Source organism: Apodemus sylvaticus, chromosome 8, assembly GCF_947179515.1.
Source record: "Apodemus sylvaticus chromosome 8, mApoSyl1.1, whole genome shotgun sequence".
Classification (NCBI taxonomy): domain Eukaryota; kingdom Metazoa; phylum Chordata; class Mammalia; order Rodentia; family Muridae; genus Apodemus; species Apodemus sylvaticus.
Window position 1 is genome coordinate 49740367 of NC_067479.1, and position 19065 is coordinate 49759431.

Sequence of the window (19065 nt, forward strand, 5' to 3'; positions counted from 1 at the left end):
CAGACCTTTTCTTTCCTATAATTTTCCTAAAATCTCCTTTAATTTTTCAAAGGATCAGAACTTGGCTGTGTTGATCTCTACTGTATTGTGACCTCTCCCAATTCTTATCTGTCTTCCTTTGTGCTCAATTCATTTTTTAACAAGAGGAACATGTTCTTGTCACTGTTTCCAGTGAGAGCGCCCGCACTGACCAGTGAGACCCATTCACTGAACACCTAAGTGACACCTGCCTTTGAATAAAGAGACGGTGACAGACCTAAGACAGGGACAGTGGCTGTATGGTAGTGAAGATGGGAGGCCAACAGAATGCATCATGAGGACAGAAAGCTGTTCACTGAAGCGCTGGCCTTCCCTTCCTAAATCGACTATAAAAGCTTGCGTGTATTTTCATCCTAATCTTCCATAGGACTTCGAAAAGAATAGGAATGCTGTGGCTAAGACGATCCCTGGTTCCCTTAGATGAAGGGAGAAAAAGACAGACAGACAGAAAAACTAGTTAGGAAATTGCCAGACTGCAGAAGCAGCATCCAGATGAGAACATCAGGCTGCTGCCGGTGTTTCCCCTCATCAACCGCCTGAAGTGGGTGTCCATGAGGGAAGGGCCAGATCGGGCAGTAACTCTGTTTACGTTCCCCTGGATGACTATTGAGGGTGCTTTGTTAAACAGAGGAGAAAACATAGTCTTTAACTAACTGTCTAACATCTTGGAATTGAATTCCCAGTTCTACACTTTGGTTACAGTTTGCAGACATTTTAAACCGACTAAGTTTGGCTATCCCATTGGTCAATATTTCAAGGCAATTAGTGCTAGATCCTTATATGTGCATAAAGAAAGACGACTTTGGAAGAGTAAAGGCAGATGTTAACCAGTCAGCTAGCAGGGTAGAGATACTATGAACAATGTATCTCTATATTTATATAGTGTTTCTAAGTTTTTTTGTCAGCTGAGCTTATATTTTTGCACAGAATGGAAAAGTAAAAACCAAAATGCCAAAGATCCAGGACACTCCACGGTACCGTCTCTGTTTTCTTCTGCATGTTCAGATAAACACTTCCCCTCTTCGGCCTACTCTTGCATTCACTGTCCCCTTGCCTTCCTTCCTCTTCATGGTATTCTTTTCAGATGAGAAGGGAATTGGACAGTTGCTCCAATCTCCCTGCCGCCCTTTAAGCAGCTGCAGAGAGGAAGCCTGGAGCAGGATGCGCCCCCCCCCCCCACTGTATCCTGGATCTGGGGGAGGAGGGTGGCATCAGGATGGCTGGGATGGAGCACCTCTATGTGCAGACAGCCCTCGGTGCCGCTGGGCTCGGGGCTTTATGGTGAGGGAGCAGAGGTGCTGTGCACTGGCAGACAATGAAGAGCTGAGGCCAAGGCCAGACCACAAGGGTTCACAAGGGTTTACTTTAGCAGCTCTGGCTGGAAGGAGAGAGATGACAATGGTCAAGCGGAAGGGGCCAGACTGTGTCTGTGGCAAAACTCCATTTTGATTTACTACGTTCCAGAAAAGATCCTTTCCACCATAAATCTGGTGCTCATGGCATAATAGTGCACATAAGTCAGGAGGCAATTTCCCAAGGAGGTGGTGCAAGGGAAGGTCGTTCAAAGGTCTCCATGCTGCCTGCAGAGTGGCACAGACAAAGATCCTGATTCCCGACAATCCCGGCAATGGCTACAAGGCTACCGGACAATTGAGATTCCTCATTGCAGAAGTCGGAAAGGGCAGAGAAGGAGAATGGTTTGAATGGTCCTCGGGGCGGTACGGTTGTTTCTACCCCGGCTCTAGCACTGATTCATCTGTGGGCCTTGTTATTTTTCAGAGCAATGATTACTAATGAGGAAACATTTGATGATCAGATTAATTAATGGAGGCGTGAGAAAAATCAGGATGCGATGCGCCTCCAATAGTTAGGTTTCATTAGGGCTTTTTCTTTTCCCTCCCAGAAGTGAAGAGATTTATTTTCCTGGTTTAAATTCAATAAATGAAAGCCTCCTTTTGCTGGCTCTTACTCTGCTAATGTGAAGGCCAAATTGGGGCCTGTGACAGAGAGGCAGCAAACAGGCTGCTAAAGTGATTCCGTGCCCTGACACCGGGCCTAGAATGTTCCACCAGGCTTCTGCTACCATGGATATAGTACGGATGCACTGATGTCCAGGCAAACATGGCTCAGAAAGCGATGGTATCAGGGATGGGATAGAGACTGTGGTCAGAGAAACCTGGGCTGGAGTTTCCACACTGCCTTCAGTCAGTCACTTGACACTTACAGGACTTAACGTTCTTGCCTGGAATTCTGGATGTGGGTCCTGGGATAGAGAAACATACAAAGAGGCTTTGGGGGAGGTGGAGGGAGGGAGGAAATTCCTCATGCGAGGGCGGATGTATCAGCACCGGCCACATAGGGCCCAGGACCATGGCCCAGGGCTTGCCTGGACTTAACTTTTTGAAACCTGGGTATTAGTTACTTTAAGTTTGGGGCCCATTATATTTTTACCGAGGACACAGTGGAACTGTCTGCACTGCAGAACTGCCTTTCTGAGTGTTCACAGGAATGACCTCATTTTCTGACATCAGTGGGGTTGGCAGGGCCCACTGGCCAGGTGGAGAACCTGAGGCTCTGACGGGCCTCTGTTCCCAAAGCAGGATAGAGAACAGTCAAGTGGGTTGGTCCAGCCCTCCCCTCCCTCAGTGTCTTCATCATCTCTGTGCCCTTGGCAGTGCAGGTGCAGAAAGTCTCTTCTTTCCACATATGATTCCTGTTCTAGGAAGAGAGCAAGACATCCAGTGGCCAGTCCTCGGCAGGAGCCAAGAAAACTCCGAGGGGATTTCTTTTGTGCTGCCGTCAGGCACAGTCCCTTTGTCTCCTCCACAGCCCACCAGGAACGTGCTGTGAAAACGCTCAAATTCTTAACGGACGGACATCAGGGGTGAGCATTCCACACAGGCCATGGAGAAGCTTGGTCTGGGTTTCTGGCTCCAAATAGAGCTCAAGATGTCTTCAAGAGCCTCCTTCTGAAGTGAGATGCCACCTCCTTCAGGAGTTTGGGAGAAGGCCATCTGCAAATGTCAGAAGACACAGGGGGCTGTTGGTGCACTCCACAGATGACCTTGAGGCTGCTAATGAGCTTCCAGGACTCAGGCTGCTGTTGCAATGCCTCAAGCTGAAGTTAGGGCATCGAGATGGGGAGAAACCAAAGGGCGGACTCTGAGGTAGTCAAAGGAAAAGGAAGGGAAAAGGTGGCAGACTCCGTATGAGGTGGCTCTGGTACACGTGGTGTTTAGTGACTGAACCCTTTTAAAGGTGCCTTTAAGTTGTCCTGTGTGTGAGGCCTTCTGTCTCTAGTGAAATGCTAATAACTTTTAATACAAATGTGGGAGTAACTCTCAGAGTAGAGAGAAAGGTCCCGCATCTGGGTGGATGAAATAGAATGGGCTAAGGCCTGTGTCTCTGCACTCGCAGCTTGCCTTTGGTGCATTGTTGTAGCATCCCTTGCACGGTGGTGCTGAATTCTATACTGGCATGTGTTTTCCTGTATTGAAATTAGTGTGGTAATATTGTTAACAAACTTCTTCCTGAGTGAACTGTCAGGCAGATCACTGTGCACCTGACGCGTCTTCCTTACAGTGGGACAACCGAGGTTCAGGCAATTTCTCCTTTCCTTTTCTTCCTGTTCTGTGTTTGTGCCAGCACCCTTGACTAAGCAGCTGCAGTAGAGGTAGGCTGGCCTCTGCAGACATCTTCCATGGCGGTCCTTTGCCTCCGTGGAGACTGCCCCACACTCCTTAGCTTCACACAATCCCTGGAACTGAGGCTTCTCAGAATCACCAGGTGTTTATGGTCTTCCTCCATTTCTCCTTTTCCTCTACTTCTTCTCCTCCCCTTTTGTTGGTTGTCCCCTTTTCTCTGTTCCAGGGCATGGCGGCCAGAGTGAGCCATTTCTTTTTTTTGCATATTACAGCTCCTTCGGCTTTCACTTTCCTGCGGACTGTTCTCCTTTACCTACGCGGTTTCAACTGGGCCACTGTGGTGGTCTGAGTCAAAATGGCCCCCACAAGCCCATAGGGTGTGGGACTGTCAGGAGGTGTGGCCTTGTAGGAGGAAGTGTGTCACTGTTGGGTGTGGCTTTGAGGTCTCAGATGCTCAAGCCAGGCCCAATGTCTCACTCCCTTCTTGTCTGCTGATCCCAATGTAGAACTCTCAGCCACCTCTCCCGCACCATGCCTATTTGTAAGCCACCATGCTTCCCACTGTGGCGATAATGAACTAAACCTCTAAACTGTGAGCCAACCCCAATTATATGTTTTCCTTTATTAGGGTTGCCATCGTCATGGTGTCTCTTCACAGCAATGGAAACCCTAAGAAAGTCAGCTATATTTTATTTCAAAATATAGTGGTCTAGACTTTTAGACACTCATAAAACTTTCTTGGTGTTCTTCCTCTCCTGTGTTTCTGGATAGACACACAATTTTTAATATCTTCCCACCTCCTCTTCCTCTATCATGGCTGTGTGCTAGCTGAGTATTCAGGCAAGGATGTGATTAAAGTTAAAACCTTTGAAATAGGCTCCTGCTTAATAAGATAACGGATGGTGTGTGTGTGTGTGTTCCTTCCTCCAGAGACTCAACTGCAATGTCTGCCAATGAATACATTATATGAGCAATGAGAACAAAAAGGGGATTCTGGGAAATTACAGTAGATGATAGATTTGGGCACTTGTGAGATTCCCAAACTTTCCTTCAGACGAAGTGTGTGGTCAACAAACACTCAGGTAATTAATATCTGGAAGGCCTGAGTTGTATGGAGCCTTACCTACAGCAAGGAACCTCCCTGCAGATTCCAAGAAAGCAAACCAAGTTCTCATACTAAACTTGAATGGATGACCAACCATCACCTTGCTTAGAACAAGCATCTATATGAAAGAGAGGCTTAAACACACACACACACACACACACACACAATTACATGTACACACATACAAGCAAAACACACCCATAACCCCCATATACCTCCATATATCATACACACATACCACATATATACAAACAAAACACAAGAATACTCTACACACACACACACGTATATACATGTGTGTGCCAAAACAAAACAAAACCCAAACAATTCTGGAATTATTTAGTAGATATTTAAGAGCAAAAAAAACCTTTCAAATTTCTGATCCTCAAAAAGATAATAGAAGATAATTCAACAGCAAGATAAAAGTAAGACAACATAAAAAGGCAATGACCAGAGTAGAAAGTAAACTTTCAGAAATCAAATAATGTGATCAGCAAGCCAAAATCTCAGTGGAATAGGTAACAGATAATGTTAAAACAGAAATAGTCAACAGAGGCTAATGACTCATACATATGTCACACCCATATCTGACTGGCAAGCATTTCCAAAAGAGATTCAGCTCTAGGAATAAAAATAGAAAATAATGAAGAAATCAGAGTCTACTGTTAGAACTCCTCTGATTATCCTCTGTTTTCTCACCTACGGGTGCTGGTCTCCTGGCTCCCTGCAGTGCAGTTTTCAAAAGCTGGCTGGCAGAACCAAGATTGCTATACCTTCAAGAATTTCCATTTTACAAAGAAATGATTTCCTTTCCCATGTTTCTCTGTTTTGGAAACACTAAAATCTCTACCACATCTCACCAAGGCACATGCGATACTCTCGCCACAACCAACATTCTCACTACAACTAATGTTACCTCTACAGCCAATATCGTCATGACAGACACCATTAACACCACAACCAACATCCTCGTAACAATACTCACCACGCCCAATGTCATCACCACAATGGCCTTCTCACCAGAGCCAACATAGTTCCCAGGATTGACATTCTCACTGTAGTCAACGTTCTCATCTCCAATCAACATCCTTACCATAGCCAACATCCTCACCACAGCCAACATCCTCACCACAGCCAGCATCCTCACCACAGCCAGCATCCTCACCACAGCCAACATCCTCACCACAGCCAGCATCCTCACCATAGCCAGCATCACCACAGCCAACATCAGCACAGACAACATTCTCTTCACAGTCTTACCATAGACACCCTTCAATATCAAAGCCACTAACACAAGAGGCAACGTCACCATGGTGACCAGCATTATCATCACAGCCAACATTGTTACCATGGTACTACTACCTCCACCACAAATATCTTCAGTAGTACAAAACCACTACCACTGCAGTCACCAGCACCTCCATACCTGCTGTCATTATTTTGTTTTGATTTTTAACACATACATAGGCTTCATTATGTGTGCCTAGGTAGAGGGACGTACTATAAGTTTTTCTCTATATCTACAAGACAGTGCTTACTGAGCAACTGAGCGGTTTAAATAGGCACACAGAGGGCAGGCTTAACATCTCCAAGTGGACAAATATGTTTACTTATGTTCCTATTTCAAAATGCTAGAATTTATTCTGGTTTTTTTTTAATTTGTTTTTTTCCAGATAGGGTTTCTCTGTGTAGCCCTGGCTATCCTGGAGCTCACTCTGTAGACCAGGCTGGCCTCAAACTCAGAAATCCACCTGCTTCTGCCTCCCAGAGTGCTGGGATTACAGGCGTGTGCCACTACCGCCCAGCTAGAATTTATTCTATATGTATTCCAAAGTTGAACTCCCACCGACATTTAGCAGGACTAACTGGGATTAATCTTACTTTGCTGCGAACATTATATTTTTATAAAGTAGTAACATTTATCCATGTGCCACAACAAAGAGAGAAGGCCATATGTATCTTCTATTTTGTTTACCGAGAGAAAAATATCTAGTTGATTTCTAAAGTGGGATTCATCATAATAATCCTCTTTTCCTCATGTTGCTTTTCCTGATCTATCCTTGCTAAATGTTATCAAGAGGGCTAAAAGCCCTGGGCTTCACTAATGTCAAGCGAGAACATTGGGGAGCCATTGCTCCACCCAGGCACCCAGGACAATGGTTCACTGGCCTGAGGGAGCTGATTTTCAGACCGTCTGTGATAATGCTATTAAAAAGCACCCTCTTAAAGGATTTATGAAGGAGCTCTAATAATCACCATTAATCATACGCAGTTTTGTGATCAGCAGTTTAAATGGCATCCTGTTGGTTTTTGAATATTTATCAGTCTCACGGTTGTCTCATGGAGATTTCAGTACAACGTCTGACTTTTTTAACTCAAAAGAAGCACGAGGAAACTTGCTGTCGGAAAACCCAAGTCCGAAGTCGACAGGACCCTTTGGCTGACGACACTGCACCGTTTGAATGCAATATAAAAAGACATCTCCATGAAACTGAGCTTCCTCCCTGCCTGGTGGATATTTACTGTGCCAGGTGGTGCTGTGCAGGCTCCTGCTGGCTGTGAGGGAGTGGTAGGGGTAAAGACATCAATAGTCTTACCCATGTGACAACTCTATGAGCTATAATACCAACATGCCAGGCAAGATGTAACCACTGGTACAATAATGGCAAAACTATTTGGGGAGTAACCACAGCCCTGATTGGATTTGAGGTCCATCCACTCTATAAAAAGTGGTCTATGTGTAGTTCTACTAACTCCGTCTGAAACTTGTCACTCAAGAGGGTTTAACCCCTAGCGGTAAACCTATAACTTATGATTAGCTGAACTGACTTAGCATCAAAACACCTTCTACATATATTTATATCCACAGACAAAGACTACTTTCAAAAAGCCTTAGTCAGGGAAGTTTCTCCATGGTTGGAACAAACAGGTTAATACAAAGACTTGTAATTACACAGGTGCTGAGATTAAGGACAGCTGAGGGCTCAGATATAAGTCATTTAGAGACCCCCCCCCTTAGAACTCAGGGATCACTGCAGAAGAGGGAGCAGATGACACAGGCATCAGAAGGCAGGGAAAGGGCTGTGTAGTTCTATCTCCTAAGCTTGACGTAGGCATTGCAATCAGGAGCTCATAGCAATTGTGCCCACTGGCCCTGGGCCTACACAAGTCTGCTGGCACAGGAGTTGGCTATAGATGGAGAAGGGGCGCATGGGGCCCTACCAGTTATGCTCATTGATTGACATCGAACTGATTCTGGGAGTTGGGGAGGTATAGGAACTAGTTGTATATCCACTGGCCATCTTTCCAGGTTTGATTAATTCTAAAATCCAGGATAATACAGATTGACACAATTAAACTCTTTGGGGGTACAAAACCAAACCAAATTAAGTATGAGGAAGAGGTTTTGTTTTTTTGTTTGTTTGTTTGTTTTTAATGGGGTGGGAGGCTAACAGGGATGGGAAGGAAATAAGAGAGGGTGAGGGACAGAGTTACAGTTAACTGAATTACATGTTATGAAATTGTTAAATAATAATAACAATAAGCATCTAATTTTTAAGATTATGCTTAAGAATATGGTATTTTGGGCTATGCTTATGAATGAAAACGAAAGTATTATTTAAATTTAGATATGAATGAGTCATAACAAGACCCTCCATTTACTACAGTGCCTGGCTAAACTTAACTTTGCCTAACCGAGGGCCCGAGACACCTGGAATACTCCTGCAGTCTCGTGGGAACTCATCAGGTTCAGGTACTCTGGGAAACGCCGTGACAGTGATTTAAGAAGGATGCTTTCTGTGTGTCCCAATCATAGGCAGTTATCTATGTGCAGATGAAGAGATGCATCTAAACAGAAGGCCTGCAAATGAATATTCACAGCAAATTTGTGCATGTTTATCCCAAAGCGCAAACAACATTAGACGTCTGTGAACCAGTGGCTAGATGAATGATCTGCAGCTTTTCCTTACAATAGAATTCCACTCAATAGACTGGGAAGGGAATGAAGCACACAGCCACACAGGGGGACCTCAAATGCATGTTAAGCAAAAGCAGCACCCCTAAACAGGTGGGAGAACGGAAGTCCTAGAAGTGGCGAGCTGTAGGGGTAGATTTCAGGTCAGTGAATGCTGGAAGTGGGGTTGTGTGAACCAGGGAGCTGAGGGTGTGGCCGTGGAAATGACTTTCAGATTATTACCATAGTGGAGGTCTCACGTGGTTGAATGCATTTGTCAGAATTCATAGAATTAAATATGTCTAAAGAACAAATTACTTTATTAAATCTAATAAAACCACTCTGTGGTGGTTTGAGTATGTTTGGCCCACAGGAAGAGGGACTATTAGGAGGTATGGCCTTGTTAGAGGAAGTGTGTCACTGTGGGGGTGGGCTTTAGAGGTCTCCTCCTATGTCCAGGCTCCACCCACTGGATAAGAGAGAGTCTGCCTCCTAGCTGCCTGAGGATGCTGGTCTCTCCTGGTCGCCATTGAAGATGCAGAACTCTCAGCTCTTTCCCAGCACCATGTCTGTCTGTAAGCTGCCATGCTTCCTGCTATGATGATAATGGACCAATCCTCTGAAATTGTAAGCCAGACTGAATTAAATGCTTGCCTTTATAAGAGTTGCCTTGGTCATGGTGTCTCTTTAGAGCAACAGAAACCCTAAGACATGCTCAGTGTGGCCGTCTGAAGATGAGCTGAGCTTACAATATTTGTTTCCTATTTGTATACCTAAAGGTACAAATCAAAGTAAAAAATGGCCCTAACCCCCTTAGCCTCCCAGCAGAGGGAGGCTGACTTAATTTCTGTTGTATGGCTTGGTAAAGGTGTTACCATGGCTACAAGCTGTTATTTCCTCTTGTATGAAATGTCTAATATCATTAAATTATGACTCATGTGCAGTGTAGGGTCAAACTTAGAAACAAACACCAGGACAAAGTCACCCTAAGGCTTTTCATTTTTAAGAACTCTGATCGGTACTGTTGTTTTTTGCTTTTCCAACAGACACATAAGAAATGGAATGACGCTTGCGAACATACTGGCAAGGAAATAAAGGAGGAAACAAATCAGAAACTTCTGGCTAAACCCGAGGGCAATTCTAAAAATCATCTGCTACTTCTAAAGCCATTTAAGGTACTTTATTATGGTGTGTGTGTGTGTGTGTGTGTGTGTGTGTGTGTGTGTGTATGTGTAGCAATACCCTCAAATGTAAATTACAGAAATGATCATATATCAGAGTTGTTCTGGTTTGATCTTGAATGTCCTCCAATTGCTGATAATGCTGAAGGCTTAGAAACTATCAAGGCCTGATGGTGGAAGGTGGAGGAACCCTTAACTGAAGCCTGGTGGAAAGAATTCAGGTCATTGAGATGAGCCCTTGAATTGTGGGATCTGTACTCACTACTCTCCCCTTCGTTCCCTGGCTACCTAAAGATGGTCGGTTCTGTTTCCCCACACCCCTTTCACCATGACATTCTACGTGGCCACAGGCCCAGAAACAACACCTGCAACTGTCCACGCCCCAAATTATCCGAAGCCGTGGGGCAAAATACGTAAGGCTGCAAGTGTGTTTATCTCAGGTATGCATTACAATGATGAACGGACTTCATGTTTCGTGGCCGTGAGGATTCTTAGTGGTGATATTCAAATGAGCTAGCTGTGGTGATTTATTCCTATATGACAGAACATGGTAGAAATATGAGCTTTAAAAAGCACCTCCATTTTAAGCATGTGTCCTCGCAGAATAGCCACGTGCCTGCTTAGCAGCCAATAAATCAAAAGCATTACAAAGGCCATGGGCACGGTGCTTCTGTGTACTAAGGAGATACCACGTGCACATCATACTGATACAGCTCTGGCCTCTCCTGCTTTATTCTGTATGATGGCATGATGGCGCGAATGCCACGCAACCCAGAGCCCCATGGGTGCCATGTGCTCTGCCTCTTGGCTCTGGTCCTTTCATCCTCTACTCAATACATACTTTGGATTACCACGTGCCTGTTGTCATTCTTCAGATTGTCCCATCTGTAAACTGAAGTCCCAGCCTTCTGAACTATTTGGAAAGGGAGGGGCAGGGCACTGCAAACGTGATTAGCTACAATGAAGAGCAGGCTGGATTCCTAACCTTGCATGAGCAAGGTTTTTCTTTTCTTATGAAAAGCAGAAATCTGGACACACATACAAGAAGAGCATCTCATGAAAACCAAAGCAGAGAGGAGAGAAATGTGTTTGCAAACTAAGGACAGACCCAGCTGCCTACAATTACCAGGAACCTGGAAGAAGAGCTTCTTTCTTAGAGCCTTGGAAGGAGCCAACCTTATTGATGCCTAGACCTTGAACTTGTAACCTCCAGAATGTGAGGGGCCATGTCTCATGGTGAATTCAAACCACGCTATAAAAGCAAACCAACCTTTGTGTTAAAGTGTTAAAGTCCTAGCAGCCCAGCAAGTGTGCAAATAGAACCAGCAACTGTTCCTTCGAATGACTGAGGATCTCACCACAGCTCCTTGTGCAACAGATGCATGGCTCGTGTTCCCGTGCTGAGACCCCAGCATGTGTCTCCCTGATACAGCAGAACAATCTCTCGAGCCGCAACGAGCCTCGAGGTTTTAGCTGCTTTTAAAGGAATTAGAGACATCTTTTCTGGAGGGAAAGAGGGCCTGCTGCCTGAAGTGTGACAGTGGCACGCAGGCTGTGGCTGCCATCCTGGTCTTTGGGGAAATGGAAAGATTATCATGCTGGCAAGCCCCATCCCTGCACCCCTTGTTGGGGCATATGGACAACCCCAGGAGCCTCGCACAGCAGCTGTTGTATCGGCTTTCCAAGTGCAGGAACCTGAGCGATGACTGCAGTGACATTTTCCTGGCTGGCTCTGACCTCCAAATCTCACTGATTAGTCTAGCACACACTGTGAACATCAACCAGTTAGGACTCAGAGCCAGGATTCAAAAAAATCACTTTAAAATGGCAAGAGATGTTAAGACTGGATCTCTACGACAAAGCCATTGATCACTTCCCAATATGTTATCTCATATATATGTGTATGTGTGTGTACACTGTATGTGTGTGTATATATGTGTGTGTACATACACACTGTATGTGTACACTGTATATATGTGTGTGTACATGCACACTGTATGAGTGTATATATACTCTATATATGTATGTGTATACGTGTGTATACATACTATATGTATGTATGTGTATATACTGTATGTGTGTATGTATATATATGTGTGTGTGTGTGTGTGTGTGTGTGTGTATTTTTTTCCTGGGTAGCTTGTCTTTTGAGGTAGTCACCCTTAGTCATGAAAGCATATTTGTAGGCAAGTCATGCTCCTGGTTTAAGACAGCAACCAATACGAATTTAGGGGACTCAGAAAGCACTCAGTTCACCCAACAATCCAGTTTCCAACCATTTAAACAACTTTCTCTGGTTTAGACAAAAGCAATCCTTTTTTTTTTTCACCCAGAAAGCATTGTTTGGGTTTGTGTATTTAAACGAGTAATTAAAGGATACCCATGTGCAATGGTAATAATTTATGCTTTATTATTTTACCTGAAGTACCTGAAGAACATTATTCATCGACTGATGTGTTTAGACACACATCCATCTATGATATATATATATATATGTATATATATATATATATATATATATATAATATATAATTCTATTTCCCTTACTGTCTGTACTTGGGATTTCCTCTCTCCATAGTATTTCTCATGCCACATGCTCCCTTTTCTTAATCCCCAGATCACAGCTGCCCCCTTTCCAATGACAGCTGCAAATTCTACAAAGTCCATAGAGCTTTGAAAAGAGTAGTTCAGACTTTAGTCTGAGAATCTTCAACAAAAGTGAAGCTTTTCATTCCTAAAGCTATGTAGGCCCAACTCAGGACTCATGTATTCCAACAGCAATCAACTGCTACTTCCTCTTGTGTATGAGAGAGAGAGAGAGAGAGAGAGAGAGAGGGGGAGAGAGAGAGAGAGGGAGGAAGGGAGAGAGGGAGGGAGGGAGGGAGATCTATTTTTGCTACCATTCTTCAGGCACTGTACACCTCGTTTTTGAAGACAGGACCTAGCCAACTTGGCTGGGCTGGCGAGAAGCGAGCCCCAGGGCTGCACCTGTCTGTGTCTCCCCAGCGCTGGGCTTCTAAGAGTAATCCTGCCAGTACGCTCAGGTTTTGCACCTAGGTTCTGGGGATTGAATTCAGGTCATCTGGCTTGCCTGGTAAGCATTCCCAGACTGAGCCATCAATCAATTCTGAAACCTGACTAGACCCTAAGTATAATCCAGAGATGGAAAGAATATAGTTAGTTTGTATTGATGAAGATCTTGGACATGAACCAAAAGCTAGTGCATGGCTTTGTCCAGCTTTGAATGTAAAACATTTCTAACTGTAAAGCATGTTGTTACAATCCACAAGAATTTGACCATATAAAATAAATATGCACACACACACACATACACACACACAGACACACTCGTATTCATATACCACTTTTTAAACTTCCCAATTCTTGCCCTTCATTTCTTATCCTCAGGGTGATTCACAACAGATTTTATTCGCCTGACTTTTCTCCAGCCTAGATGTCGCGATAGCCTTCAGTGCTTTCTGTGGCTTTTCTTGGTCACCTGTTCTCTTCCTTCACCCTTTCCAACCAGTGTCTGTCTTACGTACCCCCCTGCAAAGCGCACACAGCCCCATTCTCTCTGCCAACGCGTGCCCAGTACCTGCTGCATGCCCTGCATGGTTTGCTGCAGGAACTGTAGCTGCTGGTCCTTGGTGAGGTTTTCTTCTGTCCGGAAGAGCTGTTCTTTCTCTTGCTTCAGCAGCTCCACCTCATTCCTGTAGGCATCCAGTTGCCACCGGAGACTGTCGTTCTCCTCTTTGAGGGCATACGCCTGAGCAGCCAGGGCTGAAGGAGAAACACACAAGAGTTCGGGAAGTTAGTTACCTTCCTGCCAACATTGTGGGGTCCTTTGGTGGGAAAGGAAGTCTCATTTGAAATGGGATTCACATCAACTCAAAAGTTACACCCTTAGAGCCAAACCTCAGGGCTCTTGGTTTTAACAGTTGGTGTGGCCCACTTTAGGACTGATTTTGTAAGGATGGCACCTCTCACATGCTAAATGAATGCTGCAAACAAAAGCCTCAGGATCTCTTTAATCTATTTAACTTGTTCTAGCTTATATTATGAATGGTTCGGCTGAGCATAGGTTTTATCCCACAGAATTCCTACCTCTTGACTTCTCCTCCCAACCAAGCCCCGCCCACCCCAAAGCTGGATGCCTTCACACAAGCTGATCTGCCATGCTCGGTGATGAGAATAATCTGAATTCTTGGAAACCATCGCGTCTGCCACATGACTGACCTCTCTCAGGCTCTATGACTGCTCCATTTCTTGGAATGCTTCTTTCTTTCAGAGAAGCAGCTGTTTCACAGGTCGAGGCATGCATGCAGCAGAAAGCCCTGGCGGCTAATGCATGGAGCAGCCCCCAGGGGAGGGAGGGACTGAGACGCACAATGCTCCTCCTCGCTCTATTGCTGGGACAAATTGCACAAATTGTTTTCTCTAGCTGCCATCAGAATGGAAACCTAGTTCCACCTGCTTCACCAACAGATTAAAATTCTTCTGTTCCCTACAAGGCTGAGTGGTTACTCTGCTCCCCCCCCCCCCCAAACCTGAAAGTCTCAATGTGTTGATGCGGACTTAATTTGTATAATACCCCATCTCTTTCTCACTGAGAAATCAAGGCGGTTCACTCAGGGTCTTATATGCCTTAAAGCTCCAGAAACATCTAATCCCGAGTGATAGGGTGGTCTGAGATAAAGGAGAGGAACCCTCTTGCCCTGCTTCTGTCTTCACCGTTGGTGGGCTCTGCAATATAACAGGACTTGCTGGGCATTCCCACAGGAAAGGTCCCTGGATCAGGGGCTTCTTCATATAAGCTAGTCCACCGAGCCATTCCAGCAACCTAGATAAGTCTGCAGTTCCCCATTTCAAGAGACGAGGGCCATGGGATGCAAAGAAGCAGACCACGAAATGGACTGCAAACCCAGCCTCCTGTCAGTTAGTCTAGTTCTAATGGTCACTGCTATGTCTGTTTATGTGAGGTCAGTTCATAACAATTGTTCAAAAACACTGTCTCCCCATATTGTCCAAGTCCTGGCCTCCAGTCTCTCTCCCCTTATGGAAAAGCCATTCTTCACTCTCAAAAGGAAGAGAAGAGTCAAGTAACACTTGAAAGGCCATTGATAGAAATGCCTTCATGGGCTTGACTGATGCTAGGCAAAGGTATAGCGCAGAGCAGTGGTAGTGCCCATGTTTTGCCTGCTGCTTACCATGACCCACTCTGTAGGCTCCGCTGCACATCTGATGACATTCTGAGACCCCAGCCAATTCCCTCGCCAAATAGCAGACATCAAACTATGTTAATAATAGTTTCACAGTTAAGTGTTTTACAGTATTCCACTTTGCAAAAATGATTATCTATGTATAGTACACATTGAAATACTAATCAAACAGAACATGCAATTACCCAGCAAACTCCCAGCGTCAAGCCATTAGGGATCAATTAGTCAACAAGCATTTACTGAATACTTCCTTATACCCTTGTCTGTCTGGGGATCTTAGATCACAAAAGAAAACACAGAATATGTCACTTTTTGCAAGTTCTATTGAAGTACAATAAAGACCGACACACCTAAACTAATATATCCAAAGGGAAAAAGGGTAGAGGATGCTTTGGATAAAGTAGGTACACAACAAATGTTGGTTGAGTAAACAAGCAACTTAGTATCAAGGGGACTATATCTAGAAGGGTTTTGAAGAAAGGAGATCATAGACTGAGACTAAAATTATGCTTTGGAAGATGAAAACCCTGCCTGTGGGAGGTATCACTCAGTCAGGAGCAAGACCTTAAACAAAGGCCCGGAAGTCACAACTAGAAGGAGATAGTAATGAAAGACACTTAATTGGTTTTCTCCCAAACCAATTATCTGCCTGGAAGCAGGGAGCAGGAGGTAGAACTTGGGAGAATGGGCAAGTTTAGACCCAACAGGGGGAGAAGAGTATTGGTCTTGACCAAAGGGTACTGTAGGATTGGTGATTCAGGAAGATTAGTTTGGTGATGCTGCGAGGAATAAACGGGAGGCAGAAGAGAACAAGAGAAGTCTGCTTTGGTGTATATGGGTGTGCAAAGCCAAGAAGCAGGCACCTGGATGCTCTCCATGGACTTACAAAATCAGACAGGACCCAGGGCTCGCCGAGGAGCATGGGCCGGCGTCTTCTTACATTGGGCTGCCCAACCCCACATCTTGCCCGTAGCCCGAGACATAGACAGGCTCCCGAGAAGTCAGCTCACCATCCCAAGGGGTGATGTCTGTGAGGCATCACTGGCAAGAGGGGTGCTCTAACAGGGCAGAATCACCAAAGAGGCAAACGACAGAAAAAGTGTTGACACTACACAAGTACGTTGCTGCATTTAGGGACATTCAAAAACACTTAAGTCATTTCCTTAGGAAGCTCCATTTGCCCCCCCTTTCAATTCGGAGTGACATTTTTATTATCATAACTGATAGCAGGTGTTTGTGAAGAAATCGATTAGTATGTGAGGATAAAAATTACATTTTCCAAATGAATTGCATAGTCTGCAAGATATGTTGAAATCTGAGTAACGAAATGCAAGCAGCTATAAAGCATGTGCCAGCAGCATTATTTAAATAAATCATCTGAACATAAATACATACAGGGAAGGTGCCACCCATTATTTTAAAGATTGTCTTATAAGCCTATGGAATGGTCCAGGTGAGGGTCTTGGCTAAGTCATGACTCCTATCCCTGACAAGGAGGACTCCTGGAATGGGAGTGTGATATCATTTTGTTTATAAAAAAAAAAATGGAAAGGGGAAGAAACAGCTGTGATTCTTCCCACCCCTCAAAAATCCATACCATAACCAATCCCATTATTATCTTTATAATTAGGGCACATGACCGATTTTCGCTCCTGATTAAATAATGGCAGCATTAATATTAACACTCAGAAAACAAAGCAAAAATACACATTTGGTCATTCCTGTGGTGGCAAAGATAGTTGTTTTCTAAAGGATGAGAAATTGTGCTTGGACTTCACTTAACTTTAGGCCGCCTGTTTCCTGCTTGAAAAGGTTATGTGGAGTCATATAGTGTCCCCAAATGTACCCCTCTGTGAAGGTTGCCTGGAAGGTGCTGTGTTATATTTCTTGGATTAGAACTCTGAGGAAAAAAAAAAAACAAATCCTAATAATGCCTGTCAGGTTTTGGTGTGTTAGAAACCCAGAAACTTGAAAGGTCAACTCCTTTTTCTTCTTTTTTTTTTTTTCTGGGTTACTGTACTAAATTAAACAGTCTTGATAAATGTGTCACCAAACTTCTACAGTAAAATGTACCCTTAAGAGACTGTGCAAGAAAGCCACTATTCAAATAAATGTAAGGGTTAAAATGAATTACTGTCTACCTTTGAATAAGAACATCCATAGAGTGTTCTGTGTTCCAATAAATTTGAAATATTTAGGGAGTATCATCCACGTAGATTACCAGATTTCATGCATAAAAGGAGTCCAACACAATGCCCTACTTGTAAACTGTAACGAACGCAACTGAACCAAATGCTGGCAATTTTAAAAGTACCACTGAGCCTAGTGATGCCCGTGTTATTATCAGTTAGTTCTCCAACCTCCAACTGACTGAGAGATCAAGGCAAGGAGCCATGCCATGCCCAGTACAAGCCGGTAAAGCTGATCCACGCACGTATTCAAACTTGCTGTAGACTTTAGAGAATTCTGGGTACTGGGATTGTCTAAAGCGAAAGAATAGTTATAAACATTGGGAGGTTCCTGTTAACCAAAATTCTGTTACATTTGGAAAATCAGCATTGAACTAGAAGAACTTCTGAAGCGACAGTGGTATGTGAAAATTGATCCAGAGATTAAATTGCGTTGCTGAGAAAAAAAAAAAAAAAAAAAGTCTCAAGGTATTATGTGGTGTCTCTTTGTATCCTTTACCGGATCCTCTATAAGCCATTATTTTCTATATTAATTATGGTCAAAGTGACCTCCTCCTGCATTGCCTATATTACTTACTGGGTTTCCATGGGAACAGATAATGCTATGCTTAACTCCTTTAAGTAAATAATCTGGTGAAAGCCTTGAAATCTCTCTCTTACCAGTCTGAGCCAGCCTCAGAAAAATAATTAGCAATATATGAAAAATGTAAGTTATTTTGGGTTATGTCCCAGTAAGCTGACAGTGTGTTAATATCTTTTTCATGCTCAGGCAAGATGTAACTAAATAATAAAATGCTTTAACATATTGTTGCTAGCAATATCTGTACTTCTCCAGGACTGTTCATCTTTGTGTCTTTGGGGGATGCTGTGTCTAACATTCTCTCTCTGCTTTGCCAGTTGTGGTCCTGCATGCGGGGATGTAACTAAACTCTATTTCTTTCCCATGAACAAAGAAAGTGGATTCACTGGCTGCTGTCCAGGTAGGCAATTGCCCTTATATACAAGGAGGCAGGGGCGGGCAGAAGGCCTGGGCGATAATACTACACTATCCCCGAGCCTTCAGGGGCTCCCCCTCTGCCACAACTTCGACTCCTGATGTCTTAAGAAAGGGCTGGAGCTATGATCCAGGGACCTGGGGATTCTTTTATAGGTCTGTATGCTTCTCTGTATAAATCTCCTTGTGGGGTAGCTAAGGTGCCCACTGGCTAGTGTGTGGTAGAGACCGCCATGCTGTGCAATGAACCCAAACCCATGTTTCTCTTTTTACAGTGTAGCGTTGCCCCCAAGGTGACCACTCTAGGAGGTGCGTTAGACTGGTTCCCAGCAGCAGAATGCAAGCCACTGCACAGATCCGCCATGTCTCCTGCAGTCTTCAGCGTCTGTCTCTAAATTGAATAGGCTGTTCTGTGACCAAAAAAAAATCAACCTTTTGATGTTGTTGATGTTGTTGTTGCTAGATCAGGGCAATTGGAGACTTCTATGGCCTCCAGTGTTACCCTAACTTGGTGCTCCTCAAATCTTAGTTTCTATTAGAGTCTCCCTGCAGTTTGACACACCTGATTCTGGGTCCTCTCCCAGGTTTATAGTTTCAGGGCTGAAGGTGGAGTGTTCCGGGGCACCAGGTGGTGCTAACACCATATGCCAAGGCCTGTCCCGCATCTCCTGAACTATCCTGGGCTACTGTGTTTGGGCAGCTCCTTTTGAAGGAATCACATGCCTGGCTTCCCATT

At 44.3% G+C, this 19065-nt stretch overlaps 1 protein-coding gene across 3 annotated transcripts in view; it reads right to left on the reverse strand.

Moving 5' to 3' along the window:
• Positions 1–19065, reverse strand: part of Enox1 (ecto-NOX disulfide-thiol exchanger 1) — a 567937-nt gene that overhangs the window by 69705 nt on the left and 479167 nt on the right. For all 3 annotated transcript variants that reach the window (XM_052190902.1, XM_052190899.1, XM_052190900.1), the window contains exon 14: positions 13523–13707. In XM_052190902.1, coding sequence (XP_052046862.1) covers positions 13523–13707 — 185 coding nt within the window. The remainder of the gene's footprint in view (positions 1–13522; positions 13708–19065) is intronic.